General features: G+C 46.0%; 1 protein-coding gene across 3 annotated transcripts in view; it reads right to left on the bottom strand.

Moving 5' to 3' along the window:
* RAPGEF3 (Rap guanine nucleotide exchange factor 3) overlaps positions 1–26,159 on the bottom strand; it is a 49,367-nt gene that overhangs the window by 10,644 nt on the left and 12,564 nt on the right. For 2 of the 3 annotated variants that reach the window (XM_081898117.1, XM_081898118.1), the window contains 16 exons: positions 18,502–18,555; positions 15,187–15,293; positions 14,126–14,247; positions 13,243–13,405; positions 12,392–12,476; positions 11,194–11,254; positions 9,535–9,611; positions 7,960–8,106; positions 6,668–6,783; positions 5,883–5,971; positions 5,490–5,568; positions 4,767–4,917; positions 4,484–4,566; positions 2,736–2,775; positions 1,748–1,829; positions 1,217–1,363 (listed from right to left, as the gene is read on the bottom strand). In XM_081898117.1, the coding sequence (XP_081754243.1) occupies positions 1,217–1,363; positions 1,748–1,829; positions 2,736–2,775; positions 4,484–4,566; positions 4,767–4,917; positions 5,490–5,568; positions 5,883–5,971; positions 6,668–6,783; positions 7,960–8,106; positions 9,535–9,611; positions 11,194–11,254; positions 12,392–12,476; positions 13,243–13,405; positions 14,126–14,247; positions 15,187–15,293; positions 18,502–18,555 (1,603 nt within the window). Of the gene's footprint in view, positions 1–1,216; positions 1,364–1,747; positions 1,830–2,735; positions 2,776–4,483; positions 4,567–4,766; positions 4,918–5,489; positions 5,569–5,882; positions 5,972–6,667; positions 6,784–7,959; positions 8,107–9,534; positions 9,612–11,193; positions 11,255–12,391; positions 12,477–13,242; positions 13,406–14,125; positions 14,248–15,186; positions 15,294–18,501; positions 18,556–19,807; positions 19,865–26,159 lie in introns of those variants that run through there. The other variant, XM_081898119.1, reaches the window with a different exon arrangement.

The raw sequence follows: 26,159 nt of genomic DNA, 5'->3' as shown, positions 1-26,159 counted from the left end.
AAGCCAGAAGCCTTTTTATTAGGTATTGTGGGTAAGGACATTAGGAGAAAGGACTGCAAACTCTTCCAGTACGCGGTTACGGCAGCCAGAATTGTGGTAGCTCAGAGGTGGAAGCAGGAAGAAATCCCAACGGTTGCAGAGTGGAGAGCAAAACTGACAGAATATGCTGAGTTGGATAAATTAACAGGGAAAATAAGATATTTAAAGGATCAAAAATTTATTGAAGACTGGGGGAAATTTGTGGGTTATCTGGAGAACAAATGTTTTGTAAATACAACGCTAGTGGGATTTAAAGAGGCACTGTAAAGAACTAACAAGTATTGTTTATTCGAAATAATGTATAAAGGGTGGTACGAATGGCATTATGAAAGGATGGAATGTGACCTAAAGATACAAACACGAATGAATGTCAACGACGCTGAAGGAAGCTCAAAATGTATGAGAAGTGTTGAAATATGGATATAATGTACAAATAACAAAACTAATAAAATCTTTTTTAAAATGCAAAATAATAATAATAATAAATAAATAATATTAATATATAATATAACTACAAATAGTTGGCAATCATATTTAATGATTTCTAGGCAATTTCACACACATTTTACTTAGCAGGTCAAACTAAATTATGTTAATTTAACCAAAATATCTTGAACGCCCAAATCACGCTACAAGTTCTTAGCCCTCTTCATTTTGGGAATTTGAAAGCTGATAAATTCAGCATGGCCTCCCAGTGGGCTGGCTGCTTCTTTGCCTGCTCATTTAAACAGGGCTCTTTCCCCATCTCTGGCGCTTCTGGAAAAGGTGAGAAGGTGGTGAAGTGGAGACAGCCAATCAGCCCAGACCAGCAACAGGTAAGCACTACAAACACAGGGGCAGCAGCCCTCCACAATCTGCAGCTTGAATCAGCATTCCTCACCCTGCCTAATGACAGAGCTGGCCCCTTCTATGCACACAGTGCATAGAAGCCTGAATAACCACTTTCTTCACAGTTCAACATGGGACACAAAAGCACCTCTGGATTAAAGACAGCAAGAATTCTTTCCCAGTGCTGCAAAACAGTTTACGTCTGTTTCATCCTTGAGAAAGGGCTGCTGAAATCATGCACATTGTGGGGGCTGCAAGTGGATCCATATCACCTGCATCACCATGCAATACTGGGCCGCCACCAGAGACCATGTATGTTCTCAGAGGGAATCATGAGAGGCTCACTCACCTCCCACGGAATTGATCTTGACCAGGACCCATTCTTTGCTCCAACCAGGACAGTCTGCCAGGGATGTGAGCACTTCCCGGACTGAAGCATTCACCCGAAGCACCGTCGTGAGGCAGGAGTAGTCTGGCCTGTATATGTCATACGGGACTATATAGGAGAAGCGGGGAAAGAGACGAAAAAGGAAGGGACAGCAGCTTTAACGCAGGAGCTAAAGCTGTGTACACTTTGCTCACAGAAGCTTTCAAGTTCAATCATCAGTAATGCCAATGATAGCAGGACTGCATCACCTATGTGGACATATGTGACGAAGGGCAGAATATAAACTTAATAAATAAATAAATAAAATAAATCCAGCCAATTGGAACTCTCCGGCCATGTTACTGTAGCCACCTTGGGGGCTGGATATACGTATACCTCCCATGTTGGCTGGGGCATCCTGGCATTCTGAGAATTGTCCAGACGAAAGGGCAAAGCAAAGGGCAGGCTGGCTTGGCGAGCGACCGAGTGAGTGAGGAAGCAACGCTAAATTACCTTTGTCTTGGGCTCGGATAGTATAGCTGCTGTTCAGAAAGGGTTCCTCCTGGCTGGCAAACCAGTCCACTGCACTTCGCACCTGGGGGTGACGGAAAGACAGAAGGATGCATGAAGGTGCAATGGGATTCTCTTCCACCCAGAGGCATCTTCAGGCCCAGGCCTGTAAATAAGGCTAAAACCTACCAGCAATAACCTGGAGAGTAGGAATTTTTTTTCCGTCAGAGAGTCGCTTGCCCTGAATGAGCAATGCTTGGAGGGAGGGGCACATTCCCCTGGTGAAGGGGGCAGAATCAAAAGTGGGCAGCACATGGGATGTGGCGCTTGCCTTTGTACAGGAGGCTCCATTCCAGCCACAGAACAGCCAGAGGTCTCTGCCCTCTCCGTCTTGGCAAGATGCCTTGGTGAAGAAATTTGGGGTTATCTGTGCTTGCCTCAAATATAGACAAACTCAGAGATGTGATGAACTGTCACTCCTTGGGTGTGGCACATGCTTACCAAGCAGCTACCCCAAACCTTGAGGGTGAAGCAAACAGGCCCTGTTTGATGGCTACATAGAGACCAGAATCCATCTGACATGCAAGGCTGTGAATTTTTGGATCTTGCTTTTTATTCTGCTGGGCAAATGAGATGGTTCCATCCTAGATTTTATTTTCACATTTCTAGACCTCATTATTTTGAGAAATACATAATCAAACAAGTTGCCTAAAACTGAAAAGAGGAGAGTTTTGGATAATTCCTCTGCTCCTGCCCCTGGTGCCATGGAATGGAATAACATGACTCTTGTCTGTCCGCTGTCCTTTCTTGAGTGTCGCCTAACTTGAGTTCTGTTTTATTCCTGACAAAAATATTTCAAATTAGTGGAGGGGAGGGAGCCACCTTTTCAAATGAAAATAATTGAGCATGTTTGTCTGCTGTGCGTTGTTTGCAACTGCAGCTCCCTTTAGCGAAGAACTGTTGATTCTCTGGCAAAGGACTTGTACTTTACCTGAAGCTTCGGAGATGCACAGTTGCTGCCATTTTCTAACCTGTCCAAAGAGGAAAGAGGGACCCCGTCACCATCACTGTTTATTCTAGAATAAACAGTGAGGTGTATGAGATCAGATGAAGGAATAAAAGGTATAATGACAGCTGGGTGCAAAGCAAATAAACTGAAAGCATTTGCGGATGGCCTTGTGATAACTGTAGAAGACCCAATGGTAAGTATACCAAGGGTCTTAGATAGAATTTCTGAGTTTGGCCAAGTAGCAGGTTTTAAGTTAAATAAAAACTAAATGAAAATGTTGGTAAAAAATGTGACAGAACAATACAAAAAACATTTACAACAAAAAACAGAACTGCTAATTTTAAAAAAGTAAAATATTTAGGGGTATGGTTGATGCCAAATACAGTGGTACCTCGGGATGCGAACGGGATCCGTTCCGGAGCCCCATTCGCATCCCAAACGGAATGCAAGACGCGACGGCACGACGGTGTGATGGCGTGTCTGCGCGTGCATGGGTCGCGAGCGGTGAAACCCGGAAGTAACGCACTCCGTTACTTCCGGGTTGCCACAGAGCGCAACTTGAACGCACTCAACCCGAAGCACATTCAACATTCAAAAATAACACTGTAAACAATTTAAAACATTGGCAGGATTTTCAAAACACTTGCAATGTAACAATAACTATGGTAACAGCTGAGTTTTAAGGAAATATGGAGAACATTATATGATGCAGTTGGAAAAGAATAACTATGGAACCCATGAAGGGGGAGGGAAATCTAGGGATTCAGAGAATCCTATTTGTACATGTGAATGCAAACGTTAAATGTAAAATCGAATAAAAATATTTTTTTTAAAAAACAGAGGGAATATTATCAGATCTCAACAGCTATTCATGTTGGCTCAGCTCTTGCAGACTGAATTTGCAGGAAGTGTGAGAAACAGACTCTGTAGCAAAGCAGCAACCACTCAGTTACAGCAATGAAAGAGACCAGTAAGATATTGAGGCCCCCCAGGTGCAACCAAACATCAGACCTCCCCCACCCATTTAAAATAACTCACCTAGTGTAGAGACGGAGTGACCGGGGGGTGGGGTGGGGGTTAAGGAACACATTTTGTCCATATTTTATCTGACCTTGCTTCTCCCCTCCACCTCTCAGAGCAAAAGGCTCATCTAGTCCAGCCTCCAGTTCTCAAAGTGGCCACACAGATGCTGCTGAGAAGCCCACAAGCAGGACTCGAACACAATACGCCTCTCTCCTGCTTCTTGTTCCCAGAGGCTGGCACTGAGTTGTACTGGAGGTCAAACATAGCCATCGTTGTGATTAGTAGACCTCTCCCCACACCGAGATGGAAGGGCAAAGGGTCTGCAGAAGTGAGCCTCTCAGAAGGTCAGAGTTCCCTTCAGATGTGTTCGTGCCATCGCAGAGTCTTCCGAAACCACCATCAATCACCTGATGGGGTGAGCACCTACCAGGTAAGAAGAGCTCTTACAGACCAACTTTGGTCTGATTGACTGAGTAGCTGCACATCTGAAGGCTGCTCTAATATGCTTCCTAAATCAGGAAATAAGGTAACCCTGCAACCATCCACATGTGTATTTTGATACACATATCATAACATATCAAATCATATTACAGACATTAAGACTTGCCCTGAGGAAACCAGGTATTTTGCGATTCTTTTTTGCCTCATCTTCCCCGCACATACCCAGAGCCTCGCAAACACAAACTGGGGCAGAGTAGAAGACTCACACTCGGTTCCTCCGGCGATCCTGCACCTGCTCCCTAAGCGGGGGGCCCAGACGAGCATCCTGGGCTGCACACTCAGACAGGCTCTGCAAGAGAACGGCCAGAGCTGATGAGCAGAAGCAGCCAGGCTGGTTGCTACAGAGCAAGGAGGAGCAGAACAGCCTCCTGCAGATGCAATCTCATGCCAAGCAAGCAACAGCCTCCCACCAACCCAAGTCAACTTTTATCCTCTCATCCTCTCTTTGTGTTGCACCTCTAGCACTGCTCCCTGCACCCATCCTGTTACCTGCAAGAAGGCCACAGAGCTGGAGTCTGCCTGCAGCAGGCGCCCATAGAGCAACACCCACTGGTTCACCAGCCACAGGATCTTCTGCCTTTTGCCCAGGATGTAGGCAGCTTTGTCCTGTTCGGTGCCCTCCGATGGTTCCGAATGAAAGGTGAACAGTAGTCAAGGAGACACAGAAACACAGCCATATGCAAGGTGGACCAAGCCCAGCTCTAGGTTTTAGGGGGTCTTAGGCTAAGTCCCTCTGGTCCTAAAAATGGCAGCTAAACCCAGCTGCTGCTTAAAGTTTAAATCAATGAGGCAAATTTGTCATGATTTACAACTTTTGCTCCCTTAATCTGAGATGCCCTTTTAGTCAAACTAAAGTTTATTAATTGGTTAACCTAGCCAATTAATCAACTAGAATTTACAGCCCTGATTAAAATGTATGCTGCTCAGACGAAGCCACTTTCATTCTTAACCTGGGACACTAGAGATGTATGGAGCATGCATCTGGGATCTCTCTAGTGCAAGGATGAGCAGCTAGCAGACCCTGGGCCAAATCTGGCCCCCAAAGTCTCCTCCCCAACACTGCTATTTAGCATCCCAGAGGCAAGGCAGGCATGCACAGGGAACAGCTTGCCAGCAGCCCACCAAACTAGGCCTCTAAAGTGGCCTTCCAAAGAGAACTGCTTGGTGAGCAGGGCTGTAGGATCCAGCAGAGAAACAAACCACAAAGGATATTGTTGGAGCAGAGCTCTGCACAGCTGTGGTGTTGGCATGAACACATTATGCGTCAGAAGGAAATCTCCAAGGAAGGTGTCTACAGAGATGGCAGAGAAGCATGGTGAAACATTATTACAAGGGCTAGATGGTCTCCTAGTTGATCTGCATTTAAACTCCTGTAAGCTGACAAATAGTCCCATGCGCATTCTTCCAGTGTACACACATTGCCCTGTACACTTCAAGGGAGACAACAACTCCACAAATACAAAGGAATGTGCCTGTGTAGATGCCCCTCTGTTCAAACTTCTTTCCCCAGTTCTTAGCTCTAAAGTCGCCCATGAACCAAGGACTGGCATGGGGTTTTCTCCGGTGTATTAACTAACCCTTCTCTTTAAGTGGCCCTCGACTTACCTACGGGGTCAGAGAGCGTAGAGTCTGGACGCATGGTTTCCAGCAGATAATCAAGTATTTTTTCAGGGGTCCCAGACATCACTGAGTACCTGAACAGGAGAGGAAAGCATGAACTTCTCAGATAGTATGACAAGGAGGTGGAAACCAGAAGCAAGCGATGCACCGAAGCAGTAAATGCCCCCCCCATCCCATATCATTAGCTGATTTTGGGGGGAAACAACAACCCAGGTTTGGCATATGAATATTTTTCTCACAAACACATTACATAATAGGTTTTGTAGTCTACAATTGCCACACAAACAATGAGTGATGATCTCCTGTCCATATTTTTTGCCCACAGTTGTACAGTATCGTATATTTTGTAGTCTTAAGGTTGCACATGAGCAAAGAAGCATGCAGAAGAACTACACTATCGACAACTACCATACTTGCCCAGTGGATCTTACAGAAGCAGATGGAAATTTAAATACATCTTCCTGTGGGGGGAGTGGGGAGCCCCAATGTTTTGGCATCAGGAAAACTCCAAATGTTCTCTCTCATTCTATTTCATGTGGAATCCAACAGCAATGCTACATTAAGATCCTCTAGAAAAAGCACCATGGCAGTTGGGATGAGCTGCTTCTGCAGCTGCCTGCAAAGCACTTCCAAGAGCAGGAAGTACACCCAGCCCTGTTTTGTGGGGAAGGCAAGAAAAACAAGCAGAAAGAGCTTGTGGGTGCATCAGACAGAAGCTACCTCTGCCTCTAGGAGGGAGCACGGAAGCGAAGGGGGCCAGACCGCAGTACCTACTGCTCCCTGGAGTCCCAGGAAGGTGACTGGAGCTGCTGCCTTGCAAATTCTTCTCCAGAACAAGCACCACCTTCCCATGTTCCTTCAGCCGCAGAGTGTTGGCTTCAACATCCTAGTCAGGAAAGCATAAGCTAGTGAAACTGGGTTGCATTACCATGCTTTGGGCACGTTTACGCTGGAGCTGAATAACAGCCATTGGCCCTAGGCCAATGACATCCTCAGATGCTATCCTAATGGGCCTCCTTTAGGGCAGAAAATCAGTGAGTTGTACACTTCTGAATTCCATGTTGGGTATCACATCAAGATACTAGCCTCGTGCAGCTCCTCCACCTGAAGTCAAAGTGCTCAGCCCAGTCTGCTCACTCTGCCACACAGCTAATTTCATAATGGTGTAAAGCAGGGAAAGAGGCCTAGGATTCTAGTTCTATGCTATATCTGCTGTGAGAGATTGCAGTCAAATCCAACAATGCATATTCTTGCTAGTTAGGAAGTTGAGGGGCAAATAACCACAGAGCTGTATTGCTGATAGGCAAAGACTCAGACCATGGAAATGTAATGGGTAGAGGGGACTCTGTGTGATGTCATTTCCCCCTCCTCTCCTGGGGGACAAGGAACATACAGAATTTCCTCTTTCCTCCTATCTCTCTCTTCCTTCATCAAGTCACGAGGGCAGACATGCCCTCTGCTTGTTCCAGTAACAGGCATACCTCTGAAGCTGTTTTTACTGTAAATATACCGTATTTTTCGCTCTATTAGACGCACCAAACCACAAGACACACCTAGTTTTTGGAGGAGGAAAAAAAGAAAAAAATATTCTGAATCTCAGAAGCCAGAACAGCAAGAGGGATTGCTGTGTAGTGAAAGCAGCAATCCCTCTTGCTGTTCTGGCTTCTGGGATAGCTGCGCAGCCTGCATTCGCCCCATAAGACGCACACACATTTCCCCTTACTTTTTAGGAGGGAAAAAGTGAGTCTTATAGAGCAAAAAATACGGTAAGTATTTTACCTGCATACTGTAGTTTTTACTGCTGCTGTAGCTGAGAACCAATTCAAGACCACGTGTAAGTAAATCATATCTGAAGCTTACTTTTCAGCCTGAGTGAATGAATAGGGGGAGTCAGCTTCCTTCACAGCTGGACACAATTAAAAGAAGGCTTTGCAGACTATTCCTATTTGCATACATTTTGCATTACACTGATAAAATGGAAGCATGCGGAGGAAGACCAGCTAGAAATGGGCAAAGACCCCATTCTCCCCAGCCTCCATGTGTGACCCAACTCCTGGCCCACCTTGAGGATGCGATTGAAGTCCCGTTTGTCCACACGCAGAAAGTGGCAGCTGTCTTCACGGAGGATGATAGTGGCTGCACGGGGGGCATCGTTCACCAGCGCCAGCTGCCCAAAGTCATCACCCTCGTGCAGAGTGGACACTAAGCCCTGAAAAGTGAGTGCACCACGTCCGTTACTGCTCCAAGGGACATTACCATGGCAAATATGGGGGAACCTGCTGAGGGCAACTGAATACTAAGGCCACTCACCAATTCTCCCTTATTTTCCCTCCCCTCGCTGCTGTCACCACCACCCCTCGCAATAGGCTTATTTTTGTTCTCTGACTGGCAAAGCATCTATGTCTCAGGGCAGCCACTCCTGGTGGGCAGGGGCACTTCAGGGTTTCATGCAGGTGTCCTTTCCAGACTCAACTTGGGACTTTTTGGGTGCAACGCATGCACTCTTGCTAAAGCTGAGGCTGCTGACTCATAGGCTGGGCATTGTTTGGGGGTTTGGGCAGTGGGGTGGGGGTGGGGATTGTTGCTGTTACTGATATTTTTTATTTTAGATCTTACGATTTATGTGGAATTCATTTCTACTTGGCTGTGTACTTTTGTTTGTTTTATTTGTTGTTTATGACTATTTTTGATATGTTTGTGATTACATATTTCTCTCCATGTTTCAAGCTGCCTTGAGAATGGTTTTAACCATGGAAAGGTGGCATACAAATAAAATTATGTGACTTTGTAACTTATAAAGTAGCATTCTATGCGTTGGCAGCTAAGAAGATCAGGAGGAAAGAACTAGATAAAATAGCAGTCAACTGCAAAGGGGATTTGGATATTTAATTTGGCACATTTTACTAGAGAATCTTCTGCTATTCTATTTTATGCAACAAAAAATCTTAGTAGTTGTGGCCGTGATTTATATTGTATGTGTAGTGCCTGATGATTTTATGGTTATTGCTGTTTTTCCTTTTGTTATTTTTTTGAATGATGCCATGGCCTATGGCTAGTGCAATAAAAGTATATGATGATGATGATGAAAAAAAATTATGTATGTATATACAGTGGTACCTTGGGTTAAGTACTTAATTCGTTCTGGAGGTCTGTTCTTAACCTGAAGCACCACTTTAGCTAATGGGGCCTCCTGCTGCTGCTGTGCCACCGGAGCACGATTTCTGTTCTTATCCTGAAGCAAAGTTCTTAACCTGAAGCACTATTTCTGGGTTAGCGGAGTGTGTAACCTGGAGCGTATGTAACCTGAGGTACCACTGTAGGTAGATATATGAACCACAGTCCTTCCCCAAAGGCATGTTGACTGATTGAGTTATTTTTTAAAAGAACACCAGAGGGAGAGCTGGATCAGCATATTAAATATGACAAGCAAGGTGTTCATACTACCGTGAAACTTTGGGACAAATAAGTACATTATATTGTATATAAATGTAATCTGATCTAAAAGCATCAATATATGACAAGAAACATCTACGTAAATAGATTTCTCTTAGTCCAGATGTGGATATAAAATTTCCTACACACACACACCCCGAGCTTAACCCCAAGCTGACCCTTTCCAGAGATTAAACATACAAACCTTGTCATGTGTGACAACGTTGACTGATCCCTTCCAGATGATGTACCAGGATGTGCCCTTGTCCCCTTGGCTGAACACTGGAGGGGGGAAATCCTTCGCATCAGTGCTATGGGACTTATGCTTTGAGACACATGCAAAGTGAGTGCCCCAGGGCACAGACCAGCCTTCCCCAATGTGTTTGGGACTACAACTCCTATCTGCCCCAGCCAGAATGGCCATGCTGACTGGAGCCAATGGGAATTATAGTCTGAAACATCTGGCAGTCACAGCAGGGCAGGGAAAGAAGCACAGGCAACATGTTAGAGCAGTGTTTTTCAACCTTTTTGGGGCAAAGGCACATTTGTTTCATGAAAAAAATCACGAGGCACACCACCATTAGAAAATGTTAAAAAAATTAACTCTGTGCCTGTATTGACTATATATAAAGTAATTCTCTTGAATAGGAATCAAATAAACACAAAGAAAGTATTCTATAATTACTTTATTATGAAATAGTAAGTAAACAGAAATATGAAAAATTATAAAATACTTTATTTTAAAATCTTTCGAATTTTTCAATTTTTCCCATGGCACACCAGGCAACATCTGGAACAAGTGGGCAAAGCAAGAAGAACAGGTTCTCAAGAGAGCCTTCAAAAGAGCTGCCACAGGGAATTGGAAAGGAGGAAGATAAATAGATAGGAAGTTTTTCTTCTGAATTGCACAGGCTAGAAGATTGCTGTGTGTCACATTTGACGCTCTCAAAAGTCACTGGGATGATGGCACAGCAACAACACACAAGACCCATCCCCATTGCAATGCACTCTCTGTGGGACTTTCCTTGCGCCTGATCTGGATATAAAACTTCTGCTCAGAGACCTGCCCTGGTTACTGATTTGCTACCAGGCCAAGTTCAAAGTGTTATTATTACTATATAAATCCCTCAACAGCTTGGACCGGTTTACCTATGCGATCGTCTTGCCCCCCTGAACACCCACTCGACTGCTTCCATCTGCAGAACTGGTACTGTTACAGGTGCCACATCATTAATACTCAATCCACATTTGTAAGGAATTGATGCCTTAGTGTGGCAGCATCCCACTTTGGAACTCCCTGCCTAATGACAGCAGGCAGGAGCTTTCACTGGGCTCTTTTTCAGTGCCGTGACAGGCAAGCCGATCAAGACAGGTAGAATGCTGACATATCTTAATCTGGTATTTAGCTTATCATTGGTTTTAATTATTTTTTGGAGGTTTTAAATTGTTGCTTTTCACTGACAATTTTATTGTTTTGCTTTTTTGTAAACTGTGCTAAGGTTTAACTACAATCAAGAAGTGCATAAATATTGTGAAATAAATAAACAAGCCAACTTATAGTGGCTGCAAGATACTGCTCCTTGATAGTGTTTGCCTGGTTGAAATGTGTCCTTCAACTCTGATGATCCACGTTGATAGCTGGGTGGAAGGGAGAAAAGTGTATGTGTGTAGAAAATAGCTCTTTGCACAAAGGTAAATTTGACATTCCTTGCTCTGACCACTTTTGCCTCGGGCACCACCCACCCCTGCCATGTGGCCCCAAGAAGGTTGCTGAGATGAGAACTTGGCCCTCAGACTGAGCTATGGGCATGCTTGCAGGAAGTCAATAGAAGAGCTAGGCTTAAATTGCCAGCCAGTTACTCACACACAGTTCCAGCCTTTGCATGGGATTCGAACAGCAGGACAGCAGCCAGTTCCCTCTTCACCTGTGGCAGGAGGGAGACAAGCAGTGAGCTTGCCCTAGAAAACCACTTGCACAAACAGCCGAGGCAGAACATAACTTTGGTGATTAAAGGTGTTGGCCACACTGGCAGAGGAAGAGGGGGCGGGGGGAGTGCACCGTCCCTGGCAGCGTGATCCTGGTGGGGTGCCATTGCGGTTTCCCCCCCATGCTGGGCACCATGCTGGGGGCAGGCAGTGTGCCATGCCCCAGGATGCACGCCAGCCACACCCCCGCCTGCTCTCCGCCCCCGATGCCATACTAGTCATACTAGTTAATAGCTATACTCCTCTGTAATCTTGGTGGTTCTTAAAGAGAAGTCCACCTCATTTATGTGTACTAAATTATAGTCAACAAAAAAAATGTAATGATGCATATTTCTTAACATCAACATACGGTGCTATATTTGTCAAATTTTGCTAATAATGCTGGATGACAAAGTTCTGGTTATCAGATGCCCCTGGTGGTGGTGAACTGCTCACCACCTAATCTTATTTGTGGACTTAACAGCCAGCTGCCATTCTTTCGTTTTTGATTTCTGGACTGTGCTTAGAAAGCTTTGCATGTTCAAATTGACACAGCTCCCCTCCTCTAAATCACCCATCAAATACAGTCCATTAAGTCACTCAAGCATACTGAGTTCAGAACTGAAGAAAAAGGGACTCTTGATGCAATGGCTGTGTGTGTGTGTGTGTGTTGGAAGAATGTGAGCAGAGCAAATAAGCAAACTGAAATATTTAGAAAACTTGACAGGTGCCAATTCTAAAAGTAGCATCATAATTTTTTTACATCTAGTGTAAGATAGGTAGAGTGAACAGCAAACACCCCCCCTAACATGCATGTATTTTCACCCCCTACATCTGTATAGGAGATGGATCCAGTCTGACGCAGGCTCAGGCAGCAGTTGGGCAAGTCTGAAGTGACTGACAAATGAAAGGAAGCAACCAGGTGGAAATAGGACAAATATGCTAGATAGGTTCATCCTATCAAATGGAATAGCTAATGGCGGCGGGGGGGGGGGATTTGTTTGGCCATCCTATTGGTTTCCATTCCTAGCCATCCATGACACATGGCATTCAAATTAAAGACGGGCCAAATGAGGCAGAATCTGACCGTTACTTACAGAACTGGAGAGATGGGCGACAGCTTTGATGTGCAGCAGCTCCTCAAAGATCAGTGCAAGCTCCTCATCTGTGCGCTGGCCAGGGCTGGAGGAGAGGGTCCAGGTAAGGCACACATATGTCAGGTTCTCCTGTCACTTTACAGCACTCACCACCACCGCATCCTCATCCCCAAGACAGTGTGCGTTACCCTGACTCCTTCAAAGCGAAGGATGCAAATTCATGGCATAAACCTCCTTGCTTCTTCTGATCATGGGGAAGGACAAGGAAGAGAGCAATGCAGCAACAGGACGTCCTTAACCTCCATCATATCTTCTGGCACGAGGGCCAGATGCCAGGTAGCTTGGCTACAATCATGAGGGTGAGAAATTCACTTTTAAAGTTAGGAAGAGCCTGCTAGAACAGGCCGGTGGGCTATGTAATCCAGGATCCTGTTCTCACAGGGGCCAATCACTTGCTGAATCAGATCTTATCAGATGTGCATAAAATCCAAAGAGAGATTTTCCTTAACCCTGCGTCAATTCAGCACATAATATCAGATTTTTGTAAAGCATAACTGCGAACAATGAGAAAAGCTCTCAGACCCAGGGGAATTAATCAGCAAAGAACAGCATCAAAATACAGGTCAAGCAAAAGTGTGGATGAGTCCCTAGAAAGGCAGGATTTAAATAAAGCGAATGAATGAAATAATCAAAGAAACAATATATACATTTCTTTCTATCTATCGTCTATCCATCTGCACTTTCGTTCAGTAATAAACAGAAATGGCTTTGCTGTTCTATCAGCAGCAAAGCCTTAAACCTTCCACACTTCCTCCCTGCCTGCCACACTATAGCTCAGTCCTCACACTCACGGTTTGTGCAAGATGGTGGTGAGCAAGGCGGTAGGGCCCAGTTGGGTGAGCAATGCCAGTGCCTCCAGGAGCTCCTCCCCATCCCGGTCTTCAGCGCTTGGCTCCAGGGCCACGAAGCGAAAGAACTGGGTGTCACGATCCTGGAAATAGCTCTCCTGCCGCACTGCACAGGGAAGGCGGGTGAAAGCAGGATGAGAATAAGAGAGCACAAGGGGATGGGGAGGGAACCTGTGGTCCTCCGGGAACTATTGGACGACACCTCCCATCACCCCTGATTGCTGGCTATGTTGGCTGGGGCTGATGGGAGCTGTAGTCATCAGCTACTGGAAGGTCACAGCTTCCCTGCCCTTAGAAGAAGCCAACAGACGATGTGAAGAGCCCCCTGCCAGCATATCTGCTCCCAGTTGCGTCGCCTCTTATAGCTTTCCCTTTCTCCCTGTGACAGGCAGCTATCTGGACAGCGAAGGAGTGCAAAGTGGCATTACAGCTGCTGGGTAAGCCCAGTGGGCACACAAAGAACCAAAGGGTGAGGGGTCCTTGGAGAGCACCCAATCCAGCCCCCTTCTCCAGTGGCAGACCTTGGGGTCTCAAATCTCAGCAGTGCCCTGTGCAATGCCAAAATTCGGTGCCCCTCAAGGCTTTCCCTGTGGAAACCTGCTCTCTTCTGCTGAATCGGAGCAAAGAGCAATCTGCAGAAAACCCAAACTGCTGTTTGCATCGATTCAGCAGTTCAGATTGGGTTTTGCTGGGGGAAACAGCAGGGCAAAAAACAACAGTGCTCTGAGGTGGACCGGCTTGGTTAGGTAGCACGGTGAGCAGTGCCTAATGAGCAGCGGGATCCTGAGACTGTCATGGCCCCCCTTCTTTCCTCTGGTTGTCTCACCATGAGCCAAGACGCCTTCGTCCACCAGCACCTGGCAGAGTCCAAGGGCCTGACTGCGCGTCTGTACAGAAAACTCTGCGCTGAGCAGCGCATCCACCAGCTCTTTCCCAGAACAGCACTGCCTGGAAGGGAGACATCAAACAGTGGAGAGTTCATGGGAAGAATTCCCACAATCTGCAGCAGAGCTAGATGAGCAAGTTCTGAACTTCAGATTGGATTTCCAGTTTTAAAGCTCTAGATCTCCCCTCTGCTCCCCCTCCCCCTTTCCTTGGTTTTGGGGGTTTCATCTTTTGGTTGTCTGGGAAGGACAAGACAAGACATCGTTAATTTCTGGAACTCATTGCCATAAGATGCGGCATTGGTCTTTAAGGGCAATTCATTGGGGGGGGTCTTTCCAGTGGCAATTTAGTCATGTATAGCCTCTACGTTCAGAGGCAGAATGCCTTCCTTACCTACCTGTAACTATTGCCATCACGTCCTATTTATGGTTTCCCAAAGCTGGTCACTCTGGGAATGGGTTGCTCGACTAACTCAGGGATGGGGAACCTGCAGGCCTCCAGATGTTGTCGGACTCCAACTCCCATCAACCCCAGCCAGCATGATCAATGGTTAGGGATGACCAGAGTTGTGGTCCAACAATATCTGAAAGGCCAAGTTTCCTATCCCAGGACCAGCTGGGCTTTCAGTACAGGATGAATAGGGACGTTAGGTTGGTCCAGCCAGCACGGTGTTGTCTACTCTGACTGGCAGAGAGGTCTCAGGCAGAGAAAGGTATTTCTTGCCTCTTGTTAACTGATCCTTTTAGAAGCTGCAACCTTCTGCTGTAGAAGGCAGAACTGCAGCAATAGCTTCCCAGCCGCAGAGTCACTACCACTACTGGGGGTGGGGGAGCACTCACAGTGGTGCACCCACTTTGAAATTCACTTTGGGGGAAATTTCAGGGGCAGCTAGTTGGTTCACTCGCAAGAGCCCCCCGCCCCTAGAGGAAGCAGCACGCCCACAGACCCTGCAGCTCACTAGCCGCCCCTGACTCCTTCTAAGAGGGACAGGTATATGCACACCTGTAAAGCCGGAGGTGGTGCTTGTGATCGCGGATTAGGTCCGGGTACAAGATGACCAGATGTGCACAGAGGAGCCTCCCTGCTCTCTGAATTTTGTTCGATGAAGCCTGTGAAAGAATATGGCAAGAGCTTGCTTGCTTGCTGCATTTGTAGCAAACAGCCATTCCACCAACCAGTGCTCCAGGATGGCAAATGTGACCATTTCAAACACAACAAAACAAATGCAGGAACAATTAAATACAAGTATTTATGCACCTATTTATCTGCAGCATGGGTGGGGAACCTCTCTATTGCATGAAGGGGGGGGGAATCACATTAATTGCTCTGCCCACTTTGCTTTTGGCTCTGTGCACCACTGGCATGTGGCCCTTGGAAGGTTGCCCAGAAGGGAATGTGGCCCTTGGCATGAAAAGCTCCCCTGCCCCCTATTCACGGCATTTATACGCTGCTCCACAACATAGAGCACCCGTGTGGCAAAGCTGTTGGTTTGTTTTTGCTCAACACATAACAAAAAGGACAAAATAAACCATAGTGAGAATACCATCAGTTGCACCTCACATAGAGAATTAATATAAATTTCATAATCCATAATTCTTTCCTTGGTTTGTTTTTTAATTTTTCAGATAGGCTATGCTGAATTCAGCATAGTCAATCATTTTTTGGACCCACTCTTTTCTTGTGAGAACTTTTTCACTTTTTCTACATTGTAGCTACAAGAACCCTCACTGCCACTGTTGCTTAGAGAAAAATATCATTATTATTTTTTTAGGAAAGTCCGTATCAATAAATAACACCCAGTAAGTATGCCTCTGGCTTGAAGTTAAAATCTTGAGGACTACATGTGGCATAGTGGTTACTGTGCAGGAGAAGGACCTGGGAGACCAGGGTTCAAATCCCCACTTGGCCATGAAGCTCACTGGGTGACCTTGGCCCAGCCACTGTCTCTCAGCCTAACCCACCTCACAGGGTTGTTGTGAGGATGAAATGGGGAGGAGAAGTATGGATGCCACCTTCAACTTTTTGGAAGGAAGGTGGGAAAGGATAGGGTAGGGTAGGGTAGGATAGGATAGGATAGGATAGGATAGGATAGGATAGGAAGAAATCATAGTAGCTTACAAAAAATAAGACAAAACTTCCAAAACCACCAAAGTTAAAGCACCAATTTTAAAATGGAGGGACCTGTGCCATATAGTTATTTAAAAGGCCTGGGTGAACAGAAAGGCTTTCATCTGGCACTGAAAAGACCACAAAGATGGTGCCAGTGAGCCTCCCTAGGAAGGCTGCTCCATTACTTCAGTGCCACTACTAAAAAGGCCCTCTCCCTGGTGATTACAGCATTTGCTTCATTTGGGGAAGCACTCAAGAGTAAGAAAAATATTGAAAAACAAAAAAAAATCCTTCCAGTAGCACCTTAAAGACCAACTAAGTTAGTTCTTGGTATGAGCTTTCGTGTGCATGCACACTTCTTCAGATACACACTTCTTCTTCTGTGTATCTGAAGAAGTGTGCATGCATACGAAAGCTCATACCAAGAACTAACTTAGTTGGTCTTTAAGGTGCTACTGGAAGGAATTTTTTTTGTTTTGACTATGGCAGACCAACACGGCTACCTATCTGTAACTAAAAATATTGAAAAGACAGATAAAACAATAAAAAACACTGAATGCAACCAGTTAAAACCAATTACACTATATTCACAAGGCAACCTGCGAGTCAAAGCTTTGCATAAATGGGAATGTATTTGCTTGGCAGCAGAAGATGAGAGACAGGGCTAGCCAGGCTTCCCCGCTCAGGGTCCCACCAAAGGCACTGGGATAACGAACCTTCTGGCTCAGTCTCCAGATACTCAGTATCTGGAAAGCCCAAAACTAATTTTGGATTTGGGGGAAAGCAGGGAGGAGAGGAAAGGGATGTTATGCATAGTTGAACAAGTTGTCGTTTGCAGAATAATAAATATACATGAACAATTGTGTCATATTTATAAACACTTGACCTCCAAAGTCAGATATTTTTGTCTCTGGTTCTTTTCAGCCTTCCACTCACTGTTTCATAGAAACTCAAAGGTTCAGTCCTAAGATATCATCAGTATGGGCCCGTTCTTCTTTCCATTGAATACAGAATTTCCTTTTAAAAGCTGATTATTTTGAAGGGAGAATACATGGAAACAGGTTCGTTTTAACCTCCTCTGTCAATTTGGTTTTAAAATCTGATTTTCTTCCAACTTGCATCTTGGCTACGATGATTGGCTCTCAGCCAGACATGGATCACAGGCTACTGACCAGGCCTCTCAAGTACTTGCCAAATAGAAGAAGAGAGGCATGGAGTCCCTATAAGATTATTAGCCTTAATATTAATAATAAATACCTAGTATGTCTATATCTCTATATATCCCCTTTGACTGCCCGCAGCACTTCACAAACATGGCCTTGTTTCAATAATCACAACCACCTTCTGAAGTAGGTGAGTGTTAGCCTCCCTCATAAGGGGGAACAGAGTGGGGGCAGGACTGAGTCTGAGAGAGTGGTTTGCCTAGGGACACGTGGCAGATCCTTGTCAAGAAGTGAGACTTGAAGAAAGGGCTTTCTGATTTCACAGTCATAAGAACATAAGAATAGCCTGCTGGCCCATCTTGTCCAGCATCCTGTTCTCACAGAGGCCAACTAGATGCCTGTCAGAGGCCAGGGAGCAGAAGACGAGACCCAGAGCCTCTGCTCATCACCACCTGTGCTTTCCAGCAACTGGAATTGGCAGTTGTGATTTCACCAGGCATCATCCAGCACACCTGCAAACTGATCTTCACAATCATGAGGACTAGGAACTTTTTAAAATATATATAAAAAAATGCAAATAGAGATTTGTAGCTTCAAATTCCATGGGACAGACAGGCCTTTTCTACAGCTACACCTACATCATGTAACACCTTGCCCCTTGAGGTTCTTATACTTCTGCCACCAGCCAACTTCCACTGTCAGCAAAGACCTTTTCAGGCTTTTGCTGCATCACCATGTACTAATGGGATTTTAGTGTGCAAAAGCTCCCATGAATGTGACATTAGCCTCAGAAAGGTGGGGTGGAAATCTAGAAGAAGAGGAAGAGGAAGAGGAAGAGGAAGAGGAAGAGGAAGAGGAAGAGGAAGAGGAAGAAGAAGAAGAAGAAGAAGAAATGCTTGCACACATCCCCGAAATACATACACAGACCTGTGTGAAAGGACACACATCATACCACAAGCCTGTTAGCCCTTGGGGGGGGAGTAACTGCCCCCACTTTTAGGCTGTGCTTCCTTTGTCCCTGTCAAGACGGCTGTTTGATACTTACCTGCTTTAGGCTGTGGCCAGGCACTAAGGCTGATTCGGTGTCTGGAAGTGGGGTCTGGAAAACAAAAAGATCAAGGACATTTCCTTAGTCCATTTACAAAGTGAGGAAGGGGCTGTTGGTTGTGTGTGTTAACCCAGTACGCAGCCCAGTGCAGGCAGGCATCCTCCCTTGTAAAGGAAGTGGTTCCTCATCCCTGCAAAAGAGAACCTGTGCGGGGGGCGGGGGCGGGGACAGTTACCAGGCTGACCAGATGTCACATGTTAGGCGCCCACTGAGGCACAGTACATCCGAAGGGAAGAAACGCCATGCGGTGCCACAACCCATGCCCCCAAGCCTTCGACAAAGGAAAACAGGTGTCTGTCTGACCTTCATTGGGCAAAAAACGGCAGAGTTTGGTAGCCAAGTCAACTGTGGCCAGAATGCTAATGGGAGTTGGCTCTGGGGTGGGAAACATGTGGCTCTCCAGATATTGCTGGACCACATCTCCCACCATCCCTGACCATTCCCCATGCTGGTTGGGGCTGTTGGGAGTAGGAGTCCAGCAACATCTGGAGGTGCCACAGGTTAGCTACTCCTGAGCTAGGAAGTCTGTTCACACAATGTTGAGTAGGAGTTCCCACATGAATTTGAGCCCCATCACATGATTACACCTGATGGGGAACTGGGAGAAGTAACATGGTTGAGATTCACTAAAGGAGAACGGCTCAGAATGCTGATAGTGTACAAACTGATAACTTAAGATGCCTGAGGCCAAGGTAGCAGATGAGTATCACACCTGGATATGCAACCTGCCTCCATTAAAGATAAATTAAAGGTCCAAAGGGATACAAAAGTTTTGTCTATTTTGATCTGTTTGATCTGTGATGGTGGTCCCTTCACATACATACACATCAGTTGATAGGCACCATGTGATACTGCTCTCGTCATGTGATGAGCCTGCAGGTGCAAACTCATCCTGAGACCCACAGCAAGGAGAAGCGGAAGGGAGCTCCACCCCTTTCTGAAAATCAGCATGCAGCAGAAACTCACACAGAGTAAGAAAATAGTTGTCAGATGTTGGCCTTGTGACAAATGGTTGGCTGGAGATTAGCTGTGCTCTGGGTGTGGTTGGTGGGAATGAGTTTTATATGTAAAAGATTAATAAGGATGCCTTTGGGAGATGTTACTGTGGTGGAAAAGTCTTGTCTCAGAAATTTCATTTAGTTGCCAATGATGCTTTATGTGTGGATTTTTTACTGCATTTTAGCATTTGATTCTTACTTGTAACCAGTGCTGTTTTTCTAGAAAAAGAGGTGCTGGAACTCACCATGAAGACCTCCCTTGTTCTCTTAGAATGGCAACAGGGCTCACCTGAGAGATGGTGGAGCTGGAAAAAAGGCCTACTTGTAACTCTTTTGCTCAGAGAATATTTTGTTTACCTGCTAATCATGCTGCTTTAAATGGGAATCTCATTGCATTTGATTTTCTTCTGAAATTTTATGTTTTTTCCATTTTGTCATGTTCCATTTGATGTTTTAAGATAGGCTGTAAAACCACTTGGATATTTTTTAGAACCGTGTAGAGGTAGAGAAATGATTTAAATAAGTACATAAATAAAGATTATACTTTCAAATAAACATATCTGAAGCTTTATGCAGAATCTACAGAGATCCCCCCCCCCCGAAATGTAAATCAGTATAAAAATGATTTAAATAAATGGTTTGTTTTTACTTACATTAATAGACATATTTGCAGGGGCCAGCCTTAAGCACAGCCAGACCTACAATGAGGTAATGTGAGGCAGCTAGCCCAAGAAGCGGATTCTGTGTTCCATTACAGATGGAACTTCCTACAAATGAATCAGATTTGCTACAGAACACGATCACAACTCTAGTTCAAGTGTTTGCTTGGCCAGAAAGCTCTGGAATTTGGAGTGGTATCATGATAGAGCCCACAGAAATATTTCAGCCTTTGAGTGGTTTGCCAAGTTACCAATAGTTTCTTGAGAAACTGCCCAGCACAGAGAATACAGCGCGAGCCCCAAGAAGCATCTCTCCTGGCCTGAGATAGAGTAACACTAAACAATATTCAAAATGGAGGGAAACATCCGGAGAGACAGAGGAAGACTCTCAGAGCTCATTTCTGATGAGGATACAGGCACAGGAAAGGGTATTCTGCCCCTAAATGCAACCAGAAAAGCCCCAAATGCACAACCTACTTGTCCCTATCTCATTCAGTTACAGAACAATCCTCACTGTGTCTCCTGAATTTCGATTGTGACAAGGAGAGACACCAGAAGCACATCTTCAGCATCCCAAAGGCACATTTCATGTGGCCACCCAGTTGTAAAGCCTGCCGGGCTCCTCCTGCAAAGCGAGGTTCCGCTAGAGCGGGGCTGACAGTGGGAGGTGCCTCACTATTCTGCTGTGACACCCACCCAGGGGCATATGGGCTGTTACCTCCCTTATGCGCTGCCTCTTGTAGCTGTAGCAATGTGTGTGCATGTCCTTCTCCCTGCCCCACAACCAGTGGGAAAGAGGTTTGGGTCTGTGTGTTTCTAGGCTTGGGGTGGCACATTCCTGTGGTGAGACTTCTGGCGCTCAGGAGCTGCGCACTGCTTGCCCACTTACCATCCTCCCTGGGGCTGCGCTGATCCCCACCCCCAGCCAGTATCAGGGAATATCTGAGAGCACATGTGCGTCTGTGCAGCTGTACTGACCATCCCCTTCTCAGGGAGTGATAGCTAGTAGGAAAGGATAAACAAGCATGACAGAGTAGATTTGAACCAGTGACCAGTGCCTACTTTGCAATCTGCACCACAGAATCCCTTTGCCTGGTGCAGCTTCCTACGTTTGGATCCTCTCCTGCAGGGGGGGAGGGAAAATGTTCTGTGCGATGGAGATTTCAACCTGCGACTCCTGAGCATGCTAGTGGAAGATCCCTTGGCCACTGCCTGGTTTTCTGCTTTGTTTGTGCTCTGCGGGGCATAGCAATGTGATACGACGCTCCTTCAGCTCAGCCTCCAGAGGTGAGCTCCTCCAAGCACACACTGCTGTCCTTGTATTGGCTGGCATAGGTGATATTTCCAGGGACACTGGAAGAATGTCTGCTACTTTTATTTACAGATAGGTAGCCGTGTTGGTCTGCCATAGTCAAAACAAAAAAAAAAATCCTTCCAGTAGCACCTTAAAGACCAACTAAGTTAGTTCTTGGTATGAGCTTTCGTGTGCATGCACACCAAGCTCATACCAAGAAATAACTTAGTTGGTCTTTAAGGTGCTACTGGAAGGAATGCTACTTTTATGTAATTTCTCCACCCCAAGGTTGACATCAAACACAGCAACTGTGATTCACTTAGCTGAGATTCTTGCATTGCAACAGCAATTCTGGCATTGCAGGGGGTTGGTCTAGATGACCGCAGGGTGCCTTCCCAACTCTACAATTCTGATTCTACAAACTGCTCTGCCAGCATAGCACCAGAGTACCTCTCTCCTCATCTGCAAAACTCACCTGTCAAGTATGATGCTTTATGCAGTAGGAGCACTTCCAGCTACTGTAACCTCAGAGGTGATGGGAAGGTGCTCTGAACATGCTCTTAAGACAAGGACAGAGAACCTCAGCTTGAGGGCTAACGGAGCACTCCATGCCCCTTTCCCAGCCTTCAGGAGTCTGCCCAGGCCACACAGAGAGACAGACTCTGCTCCATGTCCTTCTCGAGTGGTCTTAACAGGGATGGAGAAAGGTATGCTGAGAGGATGTGTGTGTGCAAAAATTCCTTTTGCGTGGCAGGAATTTGGCCTATTGCACAAAGGTCAAAAACACATCCTTTTCTGCTCCCATTTTTACCTCTGATCCAGCCTACAACCAGCATGTGGCCCCCAGGAAGCTTTCCATAAAGAAATATGGCTCCTAGGCTGAAAAGCACCGCCTCCCCTGCTGCAAAACATTCTTTTATTTCCCTGCGTTTATTCTAGGCCAGAGTTCAGACAGCAAACATGGGCTCCAGGGCTAAGCCCACCACACAGGGCCAGATTGAGGTTTGATGAGGCCCTAAGCTACTGAAGGTAATGGGGCCCTTTATATGTCCAGCTGTCCTTTGTCAACAACAAATTGTCACTGTTTTTTGTGCTTTATGGTAATCTATGGACCTAATAGGTCTCTAAAGCCATTTGCACAAAGCAAAATATGTATTTTATCAAAGTAATTTGTTTCTTCTCTTATATTTTGGAAATGTACATCCACCTTTTTTCCCTTTAATTTTTTTGGGGGGCCCCAAAAGAGTGGGGCCCTAAGCTATAGCTTGTTTAGCTTACACATAAATCCAGCACTGCTGCCACAGCACCAACGGGCCCTATTTTAGCACCTTTCTAAAATCAATGCATTTGAGATCAGAGGGAGTGGGCAGGCCATGCAGCAGAAATGCCCTGAGTCTCAGGAAGGCAGCCTCCCTTCCCAAGGTCTCTTGCCAGTTCTCCAGGACTCCTCATTTCCCCAGCTGTGGAGTACAAACAGCACCCCGCCCCTTGGCGTGTTTACACGGCAAATATCACAAGGGCTGCCATCTGTCAGGAGCTGGAGAAATGCCTCCAGACTCAGCAGGTAAGGGAAGAAACACCCGAGAGGCTTCAGCAACCGAGCCCAGCAGGCAGCCAGCCAGGGAGGCCCCAAATTCTGCCGAAGCCTCATCACATTGCCTTGTTTGCCACCCAGAGATCAGAAGAGCTTGCCGATGCCAAAGTGAGACACCCAGAAGTCACCCTGCCTTTCCCTGAAGCAATATCCTCGCGCATCAAAAAGCATGCAGAAAAATAAATGGGTTCGTCCCTAAGAGCTTACCTAATTCATGCTGATATCTTTCACCTGCCCAATAACAATTTAATAATAACAATTTAAACACAGGAAAGTAGTGCGTAAAGCAGAGTGTGTTGTGATGACCCCCAGACTTTGGAACTCCTTGCCCCTTGATGTACACCTGGCCCCCATCACTGGGGGCTTCCAAAAAACATGCAAAGGCGTACCTTTTCACCCAGGCTTTTAGGAATGTGCAATGATTGTTTCCTTTCTGCAAATGTTGTTATTGGTTGGTTTGTCGTTCTAATTGTTTATCTACTGCATTTTATTGTGTTTATGCCATTGTAATCTACTGGTCTTCAACTGGTGGGTCAGGGCCTGATCCAAGGTGGATTGTCATAGCAGCAGCACCATGCAGATGTGATGCAAAAACTTAATTAATGGGTTCCAAATGCATGTTTGGGCTAAAGGTGAATCCCAGGTCTGAAAAGGTTGACTACTGTTGTACTCACCCCCGAGATCTTTGGTGAAGGGCTAGTAATAAATATGCTAAATATATGCATAGCTCCTCCCCATAGGTTCCGATTCCCACCTGCTCCCCCTAGGCCTCTTTTATCTTCCCTACACCTTTAGACAGCCAGAGGTCAGCTTGGTTATCCACAGACCCACCCAGCACCTGAAAAAGGCCCATCCTGCTGAGATCTCATCAGAACAGGTGCTTTGGCAGCCACACATATTACCCCCAAAAGAGGAAATACATCTGCCTCCTGAAAAAGGACACATATTCCCAAGTCATATCCGCACAATCTCTGCATAGAATAATATTTAGGTGGCGCAGAGGCAAGTTTTCACATACCGTATTGGCCTGAATATAAGCCACACCCACAAATAAGCCCATAAGGTTGTGAATATAAGCCACACTTTTCACGGTCAGAATTTGGGAGAAAAAAATAGTGCAGCTTATATTCGGGCCGATACAGTAACTGCTGTCTTTTTTTCTTTTCTTTTTAATGCATCTTGCCATAGTGAAGAAGGCTGTGGCCAGGTGGCCTGTCTGCCTGCTCTGTTAGATGTTCGGAATGGAGTTAGCTGTTGATGGGCAACTTTCTCCCCTAGTGCACATGCTCCCCTGCACTCCACTTTCTGTTGCATCTCTCCTCATTCCTTAGGTAGGGCCCACTCCAGGTTTGAAGAGACTAGTGCACTAGCTGACGGGTCTCCTCTGTTGGTGGGTGAATCTCTGGAGGCAACAGTGCTCCAAGTAGCACAGTCTAACCTCAAGTTCACTTTCTCACAATGGCCTCAATGTAATGTTGCTTTGGGGGATTGTGGGAAATTAAAACAGAAGCTAGAGCCAGCCTCCTTGCTCTGCTTGGAGCATCAGAAAAAGGGGGTGGGGACTAAGGTGTCCCAAAGATGCCACGCTGTCCCGTTGATGTTTCTATCCCAGGCAAGGGCCTGGTTTGGAATGAAATCTTAGCCTGTGCTTTTCCACTGACCTCCAATCTTCCCTTCAATACTCCAAATAATCAAAATCCTACCATTTATTGCTTTCTAGGGTTTAGGGGGGGTCCCCCCAAATCTATAATGCATTTGACACTCTAGGGTGACATTAAACATGGATCCCAACTCTGAAAAGGGTGAAGATGGCTGATTGCTGTAATCACTGCAACTCCTTGTAATCACAGTAGCTCTGTTAAAGAAGCCTGCCTAATCTGCAATCTCAGAAGCTGTTACATCAGCAGGGCAGGCGTGCCAAGCATTCGTGCCAGGGGCCTTGTGCCGCCTCCTGCTTTGCCAAGATAATGTTGAAAAGGTGAGCGGACTAGGCCCAGAAGCACAGGTGTGTCAACCTCCCAACTGATGTGCAGCTGGACCAGCCCTTTCCAAAGCTTATGAGCACCTTCACATTGGCCCATGCCACATATCTACCTGATAAATTAATCCACCCATGCACATGCTAGTGCTTATGTTAGTCCTCAGCATCTAGGGGGGCAACATCTGCACTGCAGAGGAACTAACTCCTGTTTGAGGCTGAAATGATCAAAATTATTTACAGCATGTGGGACCTTCAACATAAGATTGCAGTGTAGCCTCACCATCTCGTGGAGTACTCCTGTGCAAGGTTCCTGCCAACCAGACTGGCCCTTCTCTGCAACACTATTAGTTGTAAGGTGCTCAAGCAATGCATTCCATTCTATTCCCCAACAACGCTCCTTGCCAGGTTTTACATCCCCCCCCAAAAAAAAATACACTGGGTGTTCTGTGGTTAGTGGGTAGTGAGCCTGCTCAGTCCTCACTGGGCCGTTTGTTGGTCCCTTAGCTTGTTTTTCCTGAAAAGCGTGGGGTTTGTTTTCTTTCTTATTACTGCAAGCCTTGGGCTGCTCAGGGCATGCTAATAAATTCCTCTTGTTTCTCAAAAACCCTGCTTTGGCTCTATTTTCATCATCACTCACTACCTGAGTTTGCTATTAGAAGAAATAATATATTTTGGAGGCATGGAATAGTCCTTAGCCACAAACAAAGTGTCAGGAGCTGGAGTCGGGAGCAGGTCAGAAATAAAACACTCAGTGTCAACTAAGTTAACTCTTTATTCAAACAAAACAGCTCAGGCCTAGTGATCCCAGCAACTCTTCCCAGTAGGTCTTGTCCCAGTAAAGCAGTTGCAAGGACTGAAGTCTTGAAGGACTCTAAGGCTCCTCTCCTGGGTCATTTCCGAGCAACCTGAGGCTCCTTCATTTTGTCTCTCTTTGCTCTGCCCTCTTCATTCCTCTCTGTGTTCTGGGAGACCAGTGGGGATAAGACCTGGTCACAGCAGGAAGGGAAGACTCCCTAGCTTCTTCAGCAGCCTGCCTCATCTCTGTCCCTTCTCTCCAGCCTCCACTTCT

This window comes from Podarcis melisellensis, assembly GCF_964234715.1.
Source record: "Podarcis melisellensis genome assembly, chromosome: 2".
Classification (NCBI taxonomy): Eukaryota; Metazoa; Chordata; class Lepidosauria; order Squamata; family Lacertidae; genus Podarcis; species Podarcis melisellensis.
Note: the sequence above shows the minus strand (reverse complement) of the source record. Positions and strands in the feature narration are given on the sequence as shown.